General features: G+C 34.2%; 1 protein-coding gene across 1 annotated transcript in view; it reads left to right on the forward strand.

The window, feature by feature from the left end:
* SLCO6A1 (solute carrier organic anion transporter family member 6A1) overlaps positions 1 to 22,643 on the forward strand; it is a 96,953-nt gene that overhangs the window by 71,509 nt on the left and 2,801 nt on the right. Inside the window, exons 12-14 of the mRNA XM_040621958.1 lie at positions 4,131 to 4,318; positions 19,750 to 19,814; positions 22,128 to 22,265. Of these exons, the coding sequence (XP_040477892.1) occupies positions 4,131 to 4,318; positions 19,750 to 19,814; positions 22,128 to 22,265 (391 nt within the window). The remainder of the gene's footprint in view (positions 1 to 4,130; positions 4,319 to 19,749; positions 19,815 to 22,127; positions 22,266 to 22,643) is intronic.

A 22,643-nucleotide genomic window follows, 5' to 3' on the forward strand; every position in this document is an offset into this window, starting at 1 on the left:
GAAGAACCATATTTCACCTTCATTTTTGAAAATAAATGTTTCGTTGGGTCTGGAATTCTGTATTGGCAGTGATGTGCCCACCCCCAACCCTGCCACCCTGGCATTTAAAAGATGCCATTTGATTATCCTCGTATCTCTTACTGCTTGGTGGCTCTTAAGATTTTCTCTTTGTTTTTGGTTTTCAGACTTCTACTTTGATAGGCCTAGATTGGATTTTCATTACATTTATTTTGCTTGGTTTTCACAGAACAGCTTTAGTCTGCAGATTAATGTGTATCTGTTTGAAAATTCTCAGCTGTTGTTTCTCCCTTACTCTCTCTTCTCTTTTTGGGGGGGAGTGGGGAACAATGTATTAATTTACTCTTGCTACCTGGCAAATTACCACAAGCTTAGTGTCTTTAAATAATTCTATTTATTTCACAGTTCTAAGGTCATATGTCCAGAAGCCATGACTGGGTCCTCTGTTGAGTGTCACAGACTGAAATCAGGGTGTTGGCTGGGCTGCGCTCCTTTCTGGAGGCTCTGGGGAAGAATCTGCTTCCAAGTTCATTTAGGTTATTGGCCATTCAGTTGCTTTGGGATGTAAAAAACGAGGTCTTTGTTTCCTTGCTCGCTGTCAAGCTGTCAGCGGAGGACCAGTTTTAGCTCTTAGAGGCTACCCCCATTCTTTACTGCATGACTCCCTTTGTTTTCAAGGCTGGCAACAGATAATCACTCTTATGTCACATGCTTTGAATCTCTAATTCCAGAAAAATCCCAGTGATATATAAGGCTCACCTAGTTAGGCGAGGTTTATCCTCTCTCTTTTACAGTCATCTATTTCACATAACATAATTTAGTAAGGGGAGAAAATCTCATCAATGCATTGTCCTCAGAGTCATTCAGGCTTATGCAGTAGGAGGTGGGAATCTTAGGTGGCATCTTAGAATTCTGCCTCATGCCCGCTACAAATACGCCTTTTTGCTGTGTTTACTCACCATGTTTTTCAGTTCTAACATTTATGTTTTTGTAGGATCCAAACCCCTGGTGAAATTCCACGTCACTTAAAATATTTTAGCCATTCGCCCTCTATTTCCTGGAAATCATGAATCATTGCTGTTTTAAAGTCCTTGCTAGTAGGTGCCTCATGGGGATCATCCGTGAGTCTTACTTGTATTTGTTCTTCTCTTAATTATAAGCCAATTATTTTATCTCCCAATAAAATTTTACAATTGTCTATTTCTCTCTGTGTTTCAGCTTCATGTATTTTTTAGACTGTTACGTGCATACACACTGATAATTTTTACATCTTATTATTGACTTCTTCTCATCTTTATGAAAGTGTCTTTTTCCATTTCTGGTAATTGTCTTTGTCTTAACATCTATATTTTATTTTTTAATTTAAAAAAATTTAAAAAGTTTTTATCTATTTATTCATGAGAGACAGAGATACGGGGGTAAGCAGGAGGAGCGGGCTCCCCGCGGAGCAGGGAGCCTGATGTGGGACTCGATCCCAGGACCCTGGGATCATGACCTGAGCCGAAGGCAGACACCTAACTGGTTCAGCTACCCAGGTGCCCATTAACATCTACATTTTAAATAGTCACTTTAGGGGCACCTGGGTGGCTCAGTCCTTAAGCGTCTGCCTTTGGCTCCGGGCGTAATCCCAGAGTTCTGGGTTTGAGTCCCGCATCGGGCTCCCTGCTCCGCTGGGAGCCTGCTTCTTCCTCTCCCACTTCCCCTGCTTGTGTTCCCTTTCTCGCTGGCTGTCTCTCTGTCAAATAAATAAGTAAAATCTTTTATAAATAAATAAATAAATAAATAAATAAATAAATAAATAAATAATCACTTTAGCTTTCTCTTGCTGTTTCCATGTGTATCCCATTTGTATCATTTTATGTTCCAGCTATTTGTGTCTACATTTAAAGTGTTTCTCGTAGCCAGCATGTAGTATGTTTTTGCTTTTTCTTCAGTGCTGCTAATCTCTCTCTTTTTAAAAATATTTACTTATTTATTTGAGAGAGAGAGTGTGTGCAAGTGGGGGAGGGGCAGAGAGGGAGGGAGAGATTCTCAGACTCCCCACTGAGTAAGGAGCTGAAATCAAGAGTTAGATGCTTAACCAACTGAGCACCCATCAGCTAATCTCTTTTAATTGGAATTTTTTGACTACTGAAATTTATTGTAATTATTGATATAGTGGACTTAGATCTACCTTCTTTTTTTTTGTTATTCGAATTGAATATTTGAATATTTTACTATTTTGTTTTAATCTAACTTTTGGCCTTTTGGTTATATTACTTTGAATACGACTCCACAGTCCTTCAACCTTTCCAGGGCCTAATATCTTGTGATTCTACCATTTGCTCACTATAGCTTCTTCATATTTTCCTTTACCCCTTTGTCAGCCTAGGTTCTATTGTCTGCAACCATTTATTGTGCCTTTATCTTTTGTCTAACCTCCAGGTCCACTTTTCACTGTTCTCTACATTGCTTATTGTTCAAGGAGACTGAACTATAGGATGAGAGTTTCCTTGGCTTTTGACTGGGTTAATATAATAAAAGTTCTGGGAGAAAATCAGCTCAGGTCATGATCTCAGGGTTGTGAGATCAGACCCACGTCAGGCTCCTCACTCAGCGGGGAGTCTGAGATTCTCTCCCTCCCTTCCCTGCCCCTCCCCCCACATGCACAAGCCAAGGCTTTTCAATTTCTGAGGTTTTTTTCTTTTTTCTTACCTGGAATATACTTTTTTCAGATAACCACATGGCTCACTTCCTTACCTTATTCAAATCTCTGCTCAAATATCACTGCATCACTGAGGCATTCCCTAATCATGCTAAATTCACCTCTATAATCCTTATATTTTTTTCCTTGCTTTTTTTTCCCTCCAAGGTATGTGTCCATATGTGTTTCATTATAAAGTGGGTTTGTTTGTTTTTGTTTTTGTTTTTTAAATTACCTGTCTCATCCAAGTTATCTACATGATGGCAGGGATTTCTGTTGTATTGTTTACTGCGTTCTCCCAGCACCTAGAATGGTGTTTGGCACATGGGCACTAAAAAGAATATGGTGGAATGAATTAATTGCAATTTGAATATTTGGGTATTTCCATTTATTATTTAGTAGATCTAGTAATCACGTAACAACTGTCCCAAAGAAGCCAACATGATTTTGGATCACGATTTTATGAATCACTCAAATTCAAGTCATCTTCGTTTCCTCTTATTCTTTAACTAGTGACCTAGTTCGTATTTCTGAGGAATTTATTATTTTTTTTAAAGTTGGAATATTTTCAGTAGATTAATAAGTTGCTAACTACTCTCTGTAACACCAAACTCTGTTTAGTTCTTAGAACTAAATATTAGAAAATATTACTTATTCATCTTCTTTGATTTATCAACCCTACAACAACCCAAAATTTTCATTCAGGGCTACCTTGTGACTTTAATCAACTCTAGACTCTTGCCTTTGTAAGTCCCTTCCCTCACTTAAAAAAAAAAAAAAATTAGTGTACGACCTCATTGGTATGAAGACAAGTATGATCCCAGCTGGATTCATTATTATTTATTCATTATTATTCCATTCATTTTTCCTGTAATTTTAGGAGACACTAAAACTAAAACATTTAATTACGGGGGCCCTTAAAGTATTGTGGGCCCCAGGCATTGTGCCTATTTTGCCTAATAGATAACAGCCTTCATCATTATATGCAAAAGTCTTATATTTTTCTCATTGTTCCAAAACCTTCTATAGTTGGGTAACTGTCCATTTTTCAAGTCCCAGCTGAACATCCACTTTATTCATTATCTTAATTGTCCTCAATTTATACAGCTCTCCAACAATTGTTTGTGCGATTGAATGTAAATGACTTTGGTGAAATTTTTTAAATTAATAGAATTTATCCAAAGTGACTCTAGTTACACACACACACACACACACACATACACACACACATTTTGTTACATAAAATACTTAGGGCTTATCATTAATATTTCATTTCTAAATAATGAATGGCAGAGTTAATGTAAGAATATTGACTAATAATACTAGCTAGTATCCCTGTAGTTGTTGATTTTATTTTATTTTACAATAACAGGAGTTTAGCTTTATGACTATATTTCTAAAAGATTGTTTCTTATTTTCATTTTCCTAGGCATACTACAATTGTTCTTGCATTAAAGAAGGATTAACAACCTCAGATGATCAAGGTGATTTTATCGATGCTAGACCTGGGGCATGTGATGCAAAGTGCTATAAATTGCCTTTGTTCATTGCTTTTATATTCTCTACGATATTATTTTCTGTTTTTTCGGGTATACCATGCACCCTGAACATCCTTCGGTATGTATATATTATTCAAAATCATTGTTCATTTACTACACGAGAAAGCCAATTTTAAGAACATTTTAGAATATTGCTATAAATGATTAACTCTTTTGTTTCAAGGTAGCAACTGCAAGATAGGAAATTGCTATATTGTCAAAATTCATATATTTGCTTAATTCTCTGTTTTAACTAATTTTATTTGCTTAAAGTTTGTAATGGTCACATTTAGTTTTAAGTAAATTTAACTTACAATCTGGTAACTTCATATATAGGAAAATTGTTACACTGTCAAAATTCATATATATGTTTAATTTTTATTTTATCTAATTTATTTACATAAATTCAATATTTATTGAATATTTGCTTCTATAGTAACCAATTTGGCTATAAAAAAAATCAGTGTCATTAGCAAAGGAACATGATAACTTAAAAAATTTTAGAAAATCAGTACACAGATTTTTCTAAATTAAAGCATTTGCTATTTATTTGTTCTTTCTGAATATGTGAAATACATTTAATATTTCTTTTTATCATATTAGCAAAATAGTCTGTTATTATTTTCAATTTTTTTCAAGAGGCTAACATAATACTTTAAGTCATGAGGAGCAATTTGTTGTCTTCTAGGAAAGCAGACTAGAAAACATGAATAAATGTATGCAAAAACAATTCAGAGAACTTGGGAACATGTGGCTTCTGCTTTCAATTAACTTGCAATTTAGTTGGGAGACAAAAGTTGGACATATCACTACAGTGAAGCAGCTTTCTTATCCACTCATCTGTGTCTGGACTAAAATTACAGGGACCAGTAAGATATGTGCCTTGCCTTCAAGTTGCTTAGAGTATAATAGGGAGAGAAAAGCACATAAGTACAGTGGATACTTAGAGGTGCCTTGATTAAAGTTTGGAGAGATTGACCCAGGAAAAGGTGGAAGAAATGGTAATTTTTATCTAGGATGATTTGGAAATGCTTATAGAAGGTATGGTACTTGAACTGAGTTATGAAGATAAGTGCTTTGTCATCATGCAAGCAGATTAGAGGAAAGTTCTTAACGTGAAAATGAGCAGTGAGAATAGAGGCAAAAATATGTGAAATATCTTGGCAAGGAGTTTGTTATGACCAGAGTAGCATGATGGTAAATGGGACAGGGAAGTTTGTATTCCATAAGGGTCTGAGAATGGAAGGCTTTCTTTGCCATATTAACATGAATGATGTTATCCTGTATGCACCTGGAGGCCATTGAAAACAATAAACCTCCAAATTAAAAGTGACCAGCTATGCATTTTAAATAGAATAGTTTGAAGATAGTATAAAAGATGAAGCTGAGAGAAAAATGAGAGAAAAAGGAAGGTACTTAGGATACCATTTTTTAATTTAGTAGTGGTATTTAGAGATAGAGGTGATGGAATATATTTGAAAAACATTTAGTTTGGATATAGGGACAAGATTATTACTTTCATGTTCCTCATACAAAATATAAAAAGAATTAGGATTATGTGCAGATTTCTAGTCTAGGGAACTGAGTGACTGACAATGCATTAACTGAGATAGGAAATTCAAGAAGAGAATGCTTAGATCAAAGATAATCACAGTGTTAAACATGCCTTATGTAAAGTTATGTGAAACAGCCATATTTCCAGGAGTGAGATGAGACAGATGATAGTAATATTCCGGAAGTTTAGTTCTGAGTCTTTTCCCTTGTCCTTGTAACTATACAAAACAACAAGGAAAATAAATAAAATAAGGAAAATAAAACACACATGCATGTGTGTATATGCATGTACACACACATACACTAGAGTTTCCATGTAATTATGAAATAAATAAAAAAATCACAAAGTTGAAATTGCATGTAAGTATTGCCAAAGTTGAAGCAGAACTGGAAGCCAGCCTGTAGATTCACAAAGATGTTACAAAGACTGACATGAAATGTGGAGAGGCTCTCAGGATTGACAGATCTCCTATACCTCCAGCATATATTTCTGCTCAGAAGAAGGCCCCACCTTATAATGGAAGTTTTGGGTGCACAATCTGGGTAGATAAACCAAGGTAGAATCTCTCTGTCAAGAATGAGAAAAAAGGCTTGGAATATGCCCAGGAGGTCCAGACATAGCAGATCTCAAAAAGTGCCAGCAATATATACCTTCTATAACTGAATACATAACATTAGGAAACAAGAAATGTGAAGAGATGTCAGAAGCCCTTGGCCAGAACTGGAGAGGCAGAGGAGGTAGAACCACACATAGGAGTCATAGTTAAGTCCTCACCTATATCAACAGAGGAGATAACTTCAGTTTTGAAGCTGTTGAGCCCTGCCTTATGGTCCATTCTCACGACCTGCCTCTAATTTAAGAAAATTTGTCTCATTGAATTTTCTCATGAATAAGTGGAAAAGGAAAAGTTTCTGCCTGCATACAAAATAACTATAGTAAAAGAAATGAAAGTTATTAAACATTACTATACACCATGAAAATTCAATAGAATATTGTTCCTATGAATCAGATAAAAATATAAATGTAGCTATATGTAAGTTTAAGCTAAAAAAATTAAACAGTTATGGCCACAAAATGAGAAAATAGCTAGATGGATGAGGCTATGGAATGCAAACTAAAAGAACTAAGGAAAAAATTAAAAGGAAAAAATTCAGAAATGAGTTTTCATTTAATTTAGTTATAATTTATCATTTAGTTTTAAGTTATAAAGCACACAGGGAAGAAAAGACAACATAGAAACCAACTGTGGTTGGTGGGGGGCAGGGAATGGAGACTATGGAATAAAAATAAAAAGGTATTTAAGGAAAGGGACAAAAATAGAAGATGGAAAGGCAGATCGAACATACACATAATTGAAGTCCCCAAAGAAGAAAACCAAAACAATCCAACAATAAATATCTAAATCTCTGGTTAAACTATTGCAATAATGATATTTAATAAACACTGAACTAATAAGCAATAATAATAAATAATGAATATATATTGAAATATAAAAGATTTGCATTTACCTATTGAAATGGCACATCAAGTATCTAGGGAAATTGACCCAAAACAGTCAACACTGAGATATATAATAGTAAAATTGTTATATTTAAAGATGAAGAAATAGTCCTTTTGCCATCTAAAAAAAGAGGAAAGCAAAAAATATTGGCACTGGATTTCTAAACAGCAACATTCACCTCTAGAATAGAGAGACAATTAAAAGATTGCTGAAGAAAGAAAATATGAGCTAATTATTGCATTATCAACAAACTGCCCTACAATTATAAACAGTTTTGATGTGGCAGAAGCCAGGAAGTGTTGTTATGAGATACTTCTTAAGAATTGACATTAAGATGAGTTATAACTAGCCAAGATATAACGGGAAAACTTTGATAAAAGGTCCATTGGTGAGCATTAGCTATGTTAAACTAAACAGATTTAACTACTTATACTTAACTAAAGTGTTTTCTAAATATAATTAATTTATGCTAGAACTAAGACAAATACTAAGCTGAGTATAAGGGTGACACAATAGAATGCAATGTAATATGCTTTGATAAAGTGGAAATTATATAACAAAAACGGGGGAAGAAAACAGATCAAAAGAAGGACAAGCTTGTTGGATGACTAATAAATGGGGAGTCAAGGGAAGTCATCTTTACAGACATTTTACTGAAGCATAATGTATATTCAGAAGAGTGCACACTTGTATCACTGTCTGATGCATTTTTACAATGTGAAGACACCAGTGTAACTGCAATCCAGTTCAAGAAATCAATAATTATAAGTATTCCAAAAGTCCTTCCAATAACTCCTTTCTTGTCACCAAGTCCTTCATTCATTAAGGTGACAACTATCCTGACTTCTATGCTGAATAGGTTAATCTGTTCTGTTTGTACTTTATGTGTATAGATTATGGCACATCGTCATTTGTGTCTATATTGTGTTACTTCACAATGTTCTTCCAAGAGTCAATATTGTTGTATACAAAAGAAATTTATTTCTGTTGCCCTATAGTAGTGCTGTCCGATCATGTTTTCCAAAATAATGAAATGTTTTATGTATCTGCTGTCCAAAATAGTAGTCTCTCTCCACATGTGCATGTTGACTTTTGAAATGCAGCTAATTGTGAATGAGGCACTGAACTTTAATTTTTTTTTTTAAGATTTGATTTATTTATTTGACAGAGATAGAGACAGCCAGCGAGAGAGGGAACAAGCAGGGGGAGTGGGAGAGGAAGAAGCAGGCTCATAGCAGAGGAGCCCGATGTGGGACTCGATCCCAGAACACCGGGATCACGCCCTGAGCCGAAGGCAGACGCTTAACCGCTGTGCCACCCAGGCGCCCCTGAACTTTAATTTTTATTTAGTTTAACTGACTTAAATTAAAATAGGCACAAATGGCTAATGGTTACCATATTGTATAGCATGGTTTATAGTAGTCCATTGTATGAATATACTAAAATTTGCCCATTTGTTCTCTAGTTAGTGTTTTCAGTTTAGGGCTGTTAGGATTGCTATTTCCACGAACATTTTTTACTTGTCTTTTGGGAAAGATATGAATACATTTCTATCGAATACGTATATAAACAACGTAATTGCTGGGTCATAGGGTTTACATACATTCAGCTTTTTAATTTTTAAGTGTTTGCACAAATTCATTCTTCCAGCAGCCTGTTATTGTTTTTTTAACTTGAACAATTTTGATGGGTGTGTGTTAATATTTCATTGTTTCTAATTTCCTTATTCAGAGGACTGATATGATTGAACACATTTTCCTGTACTTATTAGCCATGTGAACATGCGATTTTGTCAAATATCTGTTCGGTTCTTTTGTCTACATTGGGCTGTCTGTTTATTATTAATTTTTTTGGATTATTTTCTATATTGTTTATATACCCCAAGTCAGGAATTACTTATCGTATATATTCATAACAAATATCTTTTCCAACTCAATGGCTTGCCTTTTCAGCTGTGGTAATGTCATCTTTTGAGGGAAATAAATTTTCGATTTTAATGTACTGTTCAAGAAATATTTCCCTAAGCAGAATCATGAGGACATTTACTGTTATTTTAATAAAAATTATAAAATCAATAATTCAGCTGGAAATTTTTAAAATATAATGTAGAAATCCAATTTCATTCTTTTTTTATATGAATACTAAGAGACTCCCCCCCATTTACTTCAAGGCTATACTTACCCTGTAACAGTGTACAAGAGGCTGTCTATATGTGGACCTACTTCTGTATCTATTCTGTTCCATTGGTTTATTTATGCATCCTTGCACCGGTATTACACTGTCTTTATTGTTGTACAGTTATTGTGAATATTTGTATCAGTCTTTGTTTTAAGTCCATCTTCGAGACTTTCTTGGCCATTCTTGTATTTTGAGGTGATTGAAATCTAACTAGTCATGTCTATAATAACATGATGAGATTTTTAAAAAAGATTTGTTTATTAGAGAGAGAGAGGGAGCACTGGGGGGAGGGGCAGAGAGAGAATCTTCAAGCAGACTGCCCACTGAGCAGGGAGCCCAATGTGGGGATCGATCTCATGACCCATGAGATCATGACCTGAGCCAAAACCAAGAATTGGATGCTTAACCAACTGAGCCACCTAGGCACCCCTAACATGATGCAATTTTAAACAGAACACCCTCAAATCTATTTGAGAGAATTGCTATACTTATCATACTGAGTTTTTAAATCAATCAATGAGGTATAATTCCTTCATTTATTTAAATTTATTTCTTGCAGTAATTTTTCATAATTTTCATTTTCAAGATGGAGGTTTTTTATGTCCGTCATAGATTCAGTCCTAGGTAATTAATGCTTTTCATACTTAGTATAGCATAGTATAGTATAGTTGTTTATTGTTGGTATGAAGAATGCAATTCATTCTTGTGCTTTGATCTTGTATTCTGTGACTATGCTTATATTAATTTCTAGTGGTTGGTTGGTAATTTAACTTCAGATTTTCTATGTACATAATCCTGATCTGCAAGTAATGATTTTTATTCTTTTCCAACCCTTATAACTTTTTTTCTTGCCTGATTAAGTTGTCCTTTACAGTGCTGAATAGAAGTAGTGATAGTTACTATCCTTATTTTTTATGTGCATTATGGTGATGGCTTTTGATATTTCAGTGTGAGATATGAAATTTGCTGTAAATTTCACAACTAAGTGTGGTATTGATACCGTTTTTCAGAATAAGCCAGTTTTTCTTTCATTCCTCATTCACTAAGTCTCTTTTTCTCTAAGACTTTTTTTAATGAATAAAATTTGAAATAATTTGATGCATATATTGAAATGATCACAATATCACATTTCTACTTTATTTTAGGAATAAATTGGTCTTGGTCAGTTGCTTTATTCATTTTCCTAATATTTTGTTTAGTATTTTTGCATTTGTCTTCATGACTAAGATTACCTTATAATTTTCCCTTCTTAATAATCTGCTCGTCGGGTTTTGGTCTTAATGCTGTTCTGGTCTCATGAAATGAGTTGGGAAATATTTCCTCTCTTCTTTGTATCTGGGCTATTTTATGAAGGCGTGGTTAAATTTTTTTAAATTAAATCTTTGGAAGAAATCACTTTTGTTGTCACTTGGGCATGGAAATTTCTTTGTGGAGTTTTAAATTAAAAATGGAATGCCTCGTGTGTGTGTGTGTGTGTGTGTGTGTGCGTGTGTGTGAAAGAAAGTGAGAGAAAGAAGCTAATGAATCTTTTCACTTTAAATTTTTAATTTGCATCATTTCACTTTTATGTTTATTATATTTTTATTTTATTCACATATATCTTCTGTATATTAATATATATTCCTTTTCTTTTTTAAAAAATATTTTATTTATTTATTTATTTGAGAAAGAGAGCACAAGCAGGGGGAGCTGCAGGGGCAGAGGGAGAAGCAGACTCCCCATTGAGCAGGGAGCCCAACTTGGGGCTTGATCCCAGGACACTGGGATCATGACCCGAGTCAAAGGCAGATGCTTTGACTGAGCCACCCAGGCGCCCCAATATATATTCCTTTTCTGTCCAGATGTAAATACAGCTGCATTCCAAAAGTCTTAATATGTATTTTTCTCATTCTTTCTACTCAAATATGCCTTTTGATGTTTTTTATTTTAGCCATATGTTTTTTAAAAGTGTATTGTTTAATTCCTAAACATTTGAAATTTTCATTATATTTTGTTATATATCTTATATTTATATGTAATATAAACATAATTAATATTCCATTTATTTTTATTTGGAGTCCACTGTGTTCAGGGAACATACTTTCATGTGTTCTTCCTTGAAAACTTCTTTGGACTTGCAAATTATTTAAGATCTTTGTTTATGATGGTGCATTTTTCCATTATTATATCATTTTGCTGTATATATTTTGAGACTATATTAGTTGAAAACAAATTTCAAATTGCTACAACTTCTTGCTTTATTGATCCTTTAGCCCTTGAAATATTCTAATATTCTTTTTTTACCTCTAATAACTTATTATCTTAGAATTACTTTTTCTCACTTGAATATTGTTTTATCAGCTATATTTCCATTAGCATAATATACACTTTTCCATTCTATTACTTTCAATCATTCTCTGATTATACATATTTAAGGTATATCTAGTAAGCAGTCTATAGTTGCCTTTAAAAAAATCCAGTCTAACCTAGACTATATAGACTATTAAATTAAAAATAATTGCTGATATGTTTGGATTTTGGTCTCATTTTAGCATTTGCTTTAAATTATTTTCTACTTGTTCTTTTAGTTCTTTACTTCTTTTGCATTGATTATTTTTAATTTTCATCATTTTCCCTTTATTATTTTGCTAATTATGTATTATTTTATTCTTATATTAGTCAAGACATTATAAGAGTATATGTGGTTCATTAGAGTCAAATTAAATTAGTACTTTTGCCACTTCTGGATAATTCAAGGACCTAAGAATACTTTAACTCCATTAACTCTCTTCCAGACTTTTGTTATTGTTGTCATATATTCCGATGCTACACAAATTTTACAACCTAAAAGATGTATATTTATGTATATTATGTATATTTAATATCATACTATCAGAATCTCTTTATATTTTCCTGCATTTTTTGCTTTCTTCAGAGATCATTTCTTTCTTCAAAAAAAAAATTTCTTTTACTGTGGGTCTGAGGGAAATGAATTTTGTTCATTTTTTGTTTGTTTAAAAATTTCTTTATTCACCTTTATCATAAAATTATAGTTTGGCTGCTTATGGAATTTCAAGTTTGGTGGTAATTTTAGTACTTTAAAAAGAAATATTTAGTGTTCCCGATTTCTATGAGAATGCTTTATTACTATTCCTTTGAATGTAATATGCCTTTTCTTTAGATGTTTTTAACATTTTTCCCTGTCTTTGGTTGTCAGTAATTTTTCTATGATATGTCTTAATATGATTTTGTTTCTGTGTGTGTGCCATGGAGATTTAAAATTTTTTTATGGCTTTAAAAGACAGACTTGTTGTCTTTTCCTGTTATCTATTATGATGGTAAGAATATTAGTTTGCTAGGCTACCATAGAAAGGTACCACAGGATGGGTGTCTTAAACAACAGATACTTATTTTCTCACAGCTCTTGAGGCTAGAAATCTGAGATTAAGGTGTGGGCAGTGTTGGTTCCTTCTGAGGGCTTTGAGGGAAGATCTGTTCCAGATCTTCTGGGCTTGTAAATGGCCATTTTTGCTCGAGTCTTTACATTGTCTTTTCTCCATACATTTCTGTGTCCATCTTTTCTCTTCTAATGAAGACACCAGTCATATTGGATTAGGCCCACACAACTGACCTCATTTTAACTTAATTACTTAATTACCTCTCTAAAATCCTGTCTCCAATATGATGGCATTCTGAGGTACTAGGGATTAGGATTTCAGCATCTAAATTTTGGAAGGAACACAATTCAGCCCATAGCAGTAACAAACCATCCTAAATTTATCACTTAATGACAACAGTTTATCTTTCTCTCTCATGGTTCTGTGAGTTGACTGCACTCAATAGGGTAGTTCTTGATTGAGGTTTCTTGTGAGCTTGTGGTCAGATGCCACATGACACTTAGTCATCTGATAGTGTGATTGGGCTGGATTTCCAAGACCACTGACAATTTAGGCTAACTGTTGCTGGGAGCCTAGCTAGGTTGATTGACCATAAGTAAACTCTTTGTGTGACTTGTACTTCTGCTAACAAAGTACAACATTTCCAAAAGCGAACACCCAAAGTCCTAGTGTTCTAAGAGACTCAGGCATAAGCTATAAGGCAGAGGTAGCAAGGCTTTATTTAACTTAGGCTAGATGCCCAAGAATGTCACTTTTCTGCATTCTATTAGCTAAAAAAAGTCATGTTTCAGGAAGAGGATCACTAGGTTCCACTTTTTGATGTTAGAAACAACTAGCAAGTACAGAAAAGAAAAAAAAAGGAATTGATACCTGTCATCTTGGGTGATTATCTACCACAATATCTTTCATTGATCTAGGAAAATTCTTAAGTATTCTTTCTTCAGATATTCCTCCTGCCCCATTCTTTCTCTCTTCATCTTTGGGATCTTAATAACATATATCATAAACCTTTCTCCGTATCCATGTGTCTTTTTCTGACTTTTGCTTTCTATTTTCATTTGTTTTTATGCTCTGTGCTTTAGACTGAAGTTTTTTTGCTTTTCTAATTTTTGATGTATTAATCTTTTTCCCATTTGCTTTTCCATTTACGTACACTCAAGTTTACTAAGTATATCTTCATCTGTGTCTAATTAGCTATTAAATTCTCCTACTGAGTTCTTAAATCTAATTCATGTATTTTTCAGTTATAGAATTTCATTTCTTTTTAATAGATACTAGTTCTCTGATAAAGTCCTCTCATCATTTGTTTTCTAGTATATATTAATTCCCCATATCTAAAATCTCTGTTAGGTATCTAGTATCTGAATATTCTGTAGAAGTATTATATTGTATTTTTTTCTCCAGCATATAAATTATAGTTCCTGTAATTATTTTTAATCATATGTGAGATTTTGTGTACCAAAAACAATAGAGGCTATAGACATTAATAACTCCAAAAAAATTTTTTTACAATAGTTTTATTTAGATGTACAGAATCGGGACAGTTACCTGTAATCCAAACAGAAATTTAGTTGGTTTGAGGGTAAGTTTAAGTCTCTAAAAGACCTTATCAATTTCCAGATTGCCCTTTATTCTAGGGCATAGTCTTTCGAGAGGTCCTGATTGAAAGAAAGTTAAACATAGGATCTTTCATTCTTGGTGAGATTTGAACTCCAGTATTTATCTTTCAGTTACAATAAAACTTCCAAGAAAAATATTACCAGTTCTTTTTATGTTGTATTGGAAATAATAGCTAATACATTTAGTTAAAAGTTCATTAAGCTCCAGGATATAAAAAATAACATATACATAGAGCTACACACCCTCATGCGCACGCGCACACACACAAATTCAGTTAAAAATAATTTTTTAACCTACATTAACTGAAAAATGAAAACAGATTAAGGTCAGTAGTCTGGTTAACAGAAATAAGTCAATGTCATTTTCCTGGTTTTAATATTATGTAATAGTTATATAACGTTTCGTCATTGGGGGATGCTGGGTAAAGGAACACATGGTACTTTGTACTATTTTTGCAACTACCTGTGAGTTTCAAAAATAAATAATTTCAAAATAAAAAGTAAAAAAACAAAATGAAACACACACACACGTGAATGTCACAAAAGCAGACTGACTTAACAGCTGGGAAAAATATATCCCATATTATGGATTTCTGAAGACTGAACATCACCAATATATCAGTTCTCCTTAACCTAATTGATAATTTTACTGTGATCATGAAAATACCAATATAATTATTGAACTTTAAAACCTGATTCTAAAATTGTTAGGGAAAAATAACGAGAGTAGCTTGGGAATCTTAAACAAAGAAACACAATAATGGAGGCTTAACCCCATAAGCTAAAAGCACCATAAAGTTTTAATTATTAAAACAATATGGTATTGATTTATGAATAGAATGACAGTAAGTCTAGAAATAGATCTCAACTCATGGGAATTTCATATAAAATGAAAGTGAAATCTTAAAGAAGTGAATCAAAGATAGATCTTTTGGAAAGTGGTTTGAGTATAAAGAGATAGACTTCAAGGGGAAAAAAAATATATTTGGAGCCCATATAACACACTGGGAAAACCTAACATGGAATAAAGATTTAAATGTAAAAAAAATTAAGCAATACAATGCTAGAAAAACAAATAGACCAATTTCACTATGATCTTTAAAAGAACAAGGTATTTCCAACTACGACTCAAAATCTAAAAGCAGGAAAGATTGATATAATTTACTCCATTAAGTTAAAAATAATAACCAAAGTCAAAACATTTCTGCACAATGAAATATAATGCAACTGAAAAAAATGAATAGGGAGGAGCTCTATGTTCATGTAGGAAAGGATCTTAAGAATGCACTGTTAATGAAAAAATCAGGTACAGAACAGTGAATATAGTATGCTACTTCCTGTGAAGAAAGAATATAGAGATATGCATTTACAATTATTTGTATTTGCATAACGGAACAGTAGATATAAACAAAAGAGAAATTAAAATGGTAACCTAACGGTAGCCCAAAGGGATGAGGTAGAAGTGGAGGCAGATGAAGGCAGAGGCAGAAACAAGCAAGTTTCTCCAGCATATTCTCTTTATATTGTTTTGCTTTCCAAAGCATGTAACTATACTACAAATTCAACAAATAAAGTTTAATTTAAAAATACAATAAGATTCAGAGCCAAAGACATAAATTGTGAAATCACTGGCAAATAAATGATAATTAAAGTCAAGGAAGAGAGGGGTAGGATGGAGAAGTTTGTATCAGGCCAATGGCCCTACAGAGGGCAACTAGAAAAGCTGGGTTAATGATAAAAATCATGTATCTCCAGGCAGAAAATGGCAAAGGACTAGAGGGATTAAACTTCCAGAGAGAGCAGAAGTTTTTAGAGGTGAATTGGAGATCTAAGGCTCTCCCTGAGTTTCTTGCCAATTCTTGATAAAGGCTAGATGCTGACAGTCTGGACTAGGTCCAGGTAGAGGGTCACTGCTGGGGGCAAGCAAGCTGGCAGAGTTTTGGGTGATCACATGGGACTGAGAATGATAAAATTATTTTTTCTCTGGAGAAATTTGTTAAAATCTGAGATGTGTGAGGCTGAAGTCTAAACAGAAAAGTACCATGACTTGTCTGTATCTCCCCATCAAGGTGCTCATTAATAAAAATAAGTAAATAAAATAAAAATGGTAAAATACATCAGAAATTTTTATATGTAAATGGATTAAAATCAGGTTTACAAGTTTAACCAAATTAAAAAAAATAATAGTTGAAGGTAAAGGAAAAACAAAGAAATAACTAAAGAAAAAGAAAAGAAAAAATAGTTCTTCAGTTCTTTCCCTTCCATCCCACATTTTAAAAAAATGTTTGTCTTCTCAACTGTGATAGTCACCACAGGTTCAAGCAAGAAGGTAGATGAGAACTTTTAAGAAAAGCATAAAAGAAAAGAGAGAGAAAAGTGTCCAGTTCCCTGCTGCACTGTTGGATATGGGACGGTGGCAAGAAAAACAGCAGGAAAAAAAAAGGTTTTTACTAATAAGTATTCAATTATGGTTTTAAAACACGCTGCAAAGAAAATGCAAGGAAATGAAATGAGAAAATTATAGGACAATCTAACTCAGTCTGAGGATTCAGAGAGGGTGTTTCTGAAGAACTGACTTTTAAGCTGAGCCCTAAAGGTTAGGGGCTGAGTATTTCATACAGTGGCAACAGAAGCAAAGATTCGGGGGAAGCCGCTTCGTAAGATTGTTGTGTTATCAAATGTCATGAACAAGGAGGGTGCTTAGGCAAAAATGCGGTGTGAGGTGGCGTGCCATGAGACCTGTGCAATCAGGCTGACCCTTGAAAAGTTTTCCGCAGTTCTAGATGTTATCATAAGAACAAGGGGAAGCTGTTGAAGGATCCTAGTGGGGGCAGTGAAATAATCAGAATCTCAGAGGTAAAAAAAAAAATCACTTTGGCTGTTCTGTGGAGAGTGGACTGAAAGGATAAGGATGGTTGTTAGGAGATAAATTAAGAAGTTACTTCGTTTCTTTAAGGAGTGAGGTAGAGCCTTGGAATAGGCCAGTGGTCTTAGAGATTTATGTATATTTTTAAATCAGAGAAAGAGATATGAAAAAGCCGTATTTTAAAAATGACAGTATTTGGTTATTGAATCTGGCCAACGAAGAAAAAAATGGTATCAAGGATGCCTCTTTTCACATTTTGGACTTGAACTTTGCATGACAGTGGATGGCAGTTCCATCTCCTGTGACAGGGAACACTAGGGAAAGAGCAGCTTTTGTGCACCACAGGAACTTCAGTTTAGAACTGATGTCTTTTAAGAAAGCCATGGAGTGAAAATATGAATTTAGAAGTCCTAGGAGATAGTGGAAGCTGCCTTTTTACACTTTGGAAGAGTACTAACAAATTTTTTGTTTATTCCATGAAATTCTTAAATCATCCTCTCATAGCCTTACTTATTAGACAATGTACAAAAAATATTCACTTCATTGTTATATTCGCTGTATATTTTAATACTCATTTTTCATTAAATATTTTGAATACATATCTATTATTTATTTTGTGCTGCTCATTTAAATGATTATGGAAAATCTGAGGAATCATTACTCTTTTCGTCTTATTTTGCATATCAGAAAGATGGTTCTAATCAAACTGAAGATACATAAATACATCTTAACGATTATACTTATGAGTTATGATCAGCTCTATCTATGCTTCAGAAAGCAGCGATAAGCCATGTAAGAAGCTACCTGTGCTAACTGAAGCAGAACACACAATTACAGTTAGGCATATTATTCATATTTGCACATTATACCAAGACCTGTACCGAAGTACGGTTCTACAATGTGACCCTTTCTTTTTCCTCCCTTAAGAATCCGCTCATTATAGAAGGGTAAAGTATTTTTTTATTTAAAAATGCCATTCTCTTTTGAGGATTGGTTAATTTGTTTTCATTTTCTTAGTAGTAAGCATCTGAGGAAAGAATATATATTCTCACCAGGTTGATATGGTAGAATTACCTCACTTTTTGTAAAATAGTCACAAAATATTGTATGTATGCTACATTTTAATAAATTGGGTCAGTTTGGATGAAAATATTGGTCATACTAGTTTATTGTTCAAGTTCTAGAACAAGAAAACAAAGGGTAAGCATAGAGTTTAATTAGAATAAAATGTAGCTCTTATTTTTTTACTTCCTAATATGTTCAAAGGTTGATTATATTTTATTGTATTTTCATTTTCCAAACTAGTACGTGGCGTTATGCATTTTTTAAACAAATACTTGCTTTGACCAATAAATACAGAGAGGTTCTTTTTTTTTTTTTTTTTTAAAGATTTTATTTATTTATTTGACAGAGATAGAGACAGCCAGCGAGAGAGGGAACACAAGCAGGGGGAGTGGGAGAGGAAGAAGCAGGCTCATAGCGGAAGAGCCTGATGTGGGGCTCGATCCCATAACGCCGGGATCACGCCCTGAGCCAAAGGCAGACGCTTAACCGCTGTGCCACCCAGGCGCCCCCAGAGAGGTTCATTTTTTTTGTATTTGGGAAAGTTATTTTTTGTTTATTTTAGGTTTTGAATAGTGAGGGTAACAGTCAGAGGTCCAATAGGAAAGAGAAGGCACACTTCAATTAGGACAATTTGAACAAGGTTGAAGAACGTGGCTGTTTGAAATGTGGGTGGAATATAAGAAATCACAGGGTATAGCATAGTACCTCTGGTCTGTTACTACTTGGCCACAGGAAAACAGGGGTAGGAAGGAGAGAGACCTGTAGAGGGGACTGCTTTGCCTACGGACCCAGTCAACCTGATATCACTCTGCAGGGAGAGAGCCTGAGCGTGAACACCTTGACCTCACTGTCCGTCCTCACTCTGGAGCACCCAAATCACAAACCCTAACTGGAAGACAGAAAGCAAGAGAGCATAGGGATATAGTACATTAGGTCAGCCTCCCAAGACAGAGATAAAGGTAGAGTAATGTAGGCAGTGGATCTCACAGGGGCAAAAAGGAGAAATCTAAAAGAGTGGGTATGCACCTCAAAATGGAAGAACATAAGTATGAAAGTTAGTGCTAAGTCTTTTCAGCAAAGGAAAAAAGAGGCTGGGGCAGAGGGTTTGGTCCGTAAATGCTTCCTCCTTGTGAAGAGCAGGAAGCTTTGGAATCAGTTGGTGAGGGGCAGGGTATAAAGAAATCGATGGAGTGGTGCTTCTTTAATTCACCCAGAATGAACTCTGTCAACTAGCTAAAGATTCTTGGTTTAATTAACACACAGGAAAAAAAATAACCTTGAACCTAGCAAACATTCTCTATTGCTAATAATAATGATGTTTTGGTAATATCATTACTATCTGCTTGCAGGATTGTATCAGACAATCATCGTTCCTTGGCCCTGGGTTTGACCTATGTGATTTTGAGAATGTTTGGTATGGACTTTTGGCAATCTTTTATTACACTGAATTGTTCATTTTTTGATATGTGTGTCTACATGTATATTTGGAATGTCAAATAATGGTTAACTGATACAAAACAAGTGACTGGGGGAGTTGCTTTGGAGAATTTAGGAGACAATATTTATGTAAAAAGACAATACCGAATGCAAAGCCCATCCTGCCATATAAAATATGTATTATAATTATATTTGATTAGACAGGACAATGTTTGATTAGAGGTATATTCATCAAGCTCATACAAGTAGTTTGGTAAGCTGAAACAAAACATATAACCACAGGATTGCTTGCATGTTTGGGAAGTCATTAACCTAAACTAGTGCTTTTAAACATTTTCATTACCAAAGACTCTGAATCGGATGTTTTCAAGGATTTATAGCCAAAGAAAAAATTGGTCTTGCTGAGGGTAATGCACTGTGTACTTCAGGCTTTCTTAAAATAGCAAAGGTTAGCTTTCAAATCTGCATTATGACTATATTAGCACCCCTGATTCAAAAGTTGATGAAAAATATTAATGGGGCAAGGAAACAAGATTGAACTGGATTCAGACTGAAAGACATATGATAAATGGAGTCAAGAATGTAGAAAAATTTAAGTGTGGTTTTGATGAGGACCAGAGAAATAATTCTATAACTGGATCAATATGTGGGGTTAAAATTGCTTTTTTAGTCAGGAAAAATTAGAGCATATTTTTATGTGAATAATGACCCACTAGATAAGGGCAGATTTTTTTAAAAAAAGATTTTATTTATTTATTTCAGAGCGAGAGAGAGCATGAGCCAGGGGAGAGGGAGGAAGGGAGAGGAAGAAGGAGGCTCCTCGCTGAGCAGGGAGCCTGATATGGGGTTCCATGTGGGGCTCCATTCTGGGCTTGATACCAGGACCCTGGGATCCTGACCTGAGCCAAAGGCAGACACTTAACCTTAACTGACTGAGCCACCCAGGTACCCCAAGGACAGCTTTGTAATGGAAGAAAGAACATGAGAAACAAGAAGTATAGAAATAGTTTCTGCATCAGAAAGGAAGCCAGGGAGACTAATACATTTTTGATGGAAGAGGGTGGAATATGATATTTTAGATACAGACTGGCTCTATATCTAACAGGATTTTGCCAACAGAGAATTTGCAGCAGAGAGTAGAGATTATCTGATTTACATTTAAAAGATAACTCTACTTCTGAGGGAGAAATACTTACAGAAGATAAACGTGGAGGGAAAAAAAAGGCTTTTGCTGAAGTCTAAGTCAGAATTATATTAAATTGGATTCTGGAGGTTGTGAAAGAGAGAAATCAACATATCCAAGATATGTCTGGAGTTAGTGTCACAGAAACTTATCATGGATTGGAAAAATATGATGGAAAATAGGAAAAAAAATGAATAGCAGGCCTAAGTTTTTCGCCTTGAACAATTAGAAACAGAGTGCCAGCACTCAATGAGCCTGGGAAAATTGGTGATGGGTATGATCTTTCACAGGAATCAAGAGTCATGGAGCATGAGGGCCCTGAGAGAAGGAAGTTGGTTAAGACATGTTAGCTCTGAGATCCTTTTTTGTGGCTTTTTTCCCCCCTAAGATTTTATTTTTAAGTCATCTCCACATCTAATGTGGGGCTCAAACTCACAACCCCAAGATCAAGAGTCACATGCTCCACCAACTGAGCCAGACAGGCTCCCCACTGGCTTTTTTTTTTTTTTTTTAAGTGACTTTCAATTCAATTTTAGCTGAAATTGTTGCTGAACAGGTGTTGTCTCTGAGAGCATATAGAGATTTACCTCAGGCAACACAGAAGCCGTCCTCTGGATTTAGGGGTTGCTACAAACATACAAAACCATTTACATTTTCAGTTATTTCTCACAATATCTTGATAACAGATGTACATTGCATTACAAAACTAACTTTTCATTGATTGAAAATTTCACAATTTGAAGTCTTTGGAGGTACACTGAATTCACAAAAATAATTTTTAATATCTCCCTTTTAAATACTTTCTCCTAAATTTCTAATTGAGAAATTAAAAGTTTTGAGATGTCCACTGCATAACAATATGTACACCATTCTAAAAATATCAAAGATACTAATTTTTTATGCCTGCAGAGATAAGGATTTTTTAAAAATACAGTTACAGTTTCCAGTTATTAATAATCCTATTTATAAGCAAATTCTTAGCTAATTTTAAATGATATATTTAAATGTAATGATGACTAAATGTGTGTTTAATTTTAGAATAAAAACATTCTTATCTGTACCTGTAGTATTTTCATGGAGAATTTACAATTACTGCATTTTTCATAGGGACTATACCTGGACCAATACTTTTTAAAATGGCAGGAGCCACTTCTTGTATCTTTCGGGGGACTGAATACTGTGGAAAGACAGGACGTTGTTGGATCTATAATAAGACGAAAATGGCCTACTTTATGGTAGGAATATGTAAGTAATACCTATTGAAGAAATATAGAAAAATATAATTGTTTTAAAAATGTATAGTTGTTTATAGTAATGTGCAGTAATAATAAATTGTGAACAAATGGATACTTTGATGATTTAAGAAGACTTATTATATAGAAAATATTTTAGATGGGGTGCCTGGGTGGCACAGCGGTTAAGCGTCTGCCTTCGGCTCAGGGCATGATCCCGGCGTTCTGGGATCGAGTCCCACATCAGGCTCCTCCGTTGTGAGCCTGCTTCTTCCTCTCCCACTCCCCCTGCTTGTGTTCCCTCTCTCGCTGGCTGTCTCTATCTCTGTCAAATAAATAAATAAAATCTTTAAAAAAAAAAAAAAGAAAATATTTTAGAAACTAAAGTTCT

This window comes from Ursus maritimus, unplaced genomic scaffold (assembly GCF_017311325.1).
Source record: "Ursus maritimus isolate PB19 unplaced genomic scaffold, ASM1731132v1 scaffold_5, whole genome shotgun sequence".
Classification (NCBI taxonomy): domain Eukaryota; kingdom Metazoa; phylum Chordata; class Mammalia; order Carnivora; family Ursidae; genus Ursus; species Ursus maritimus.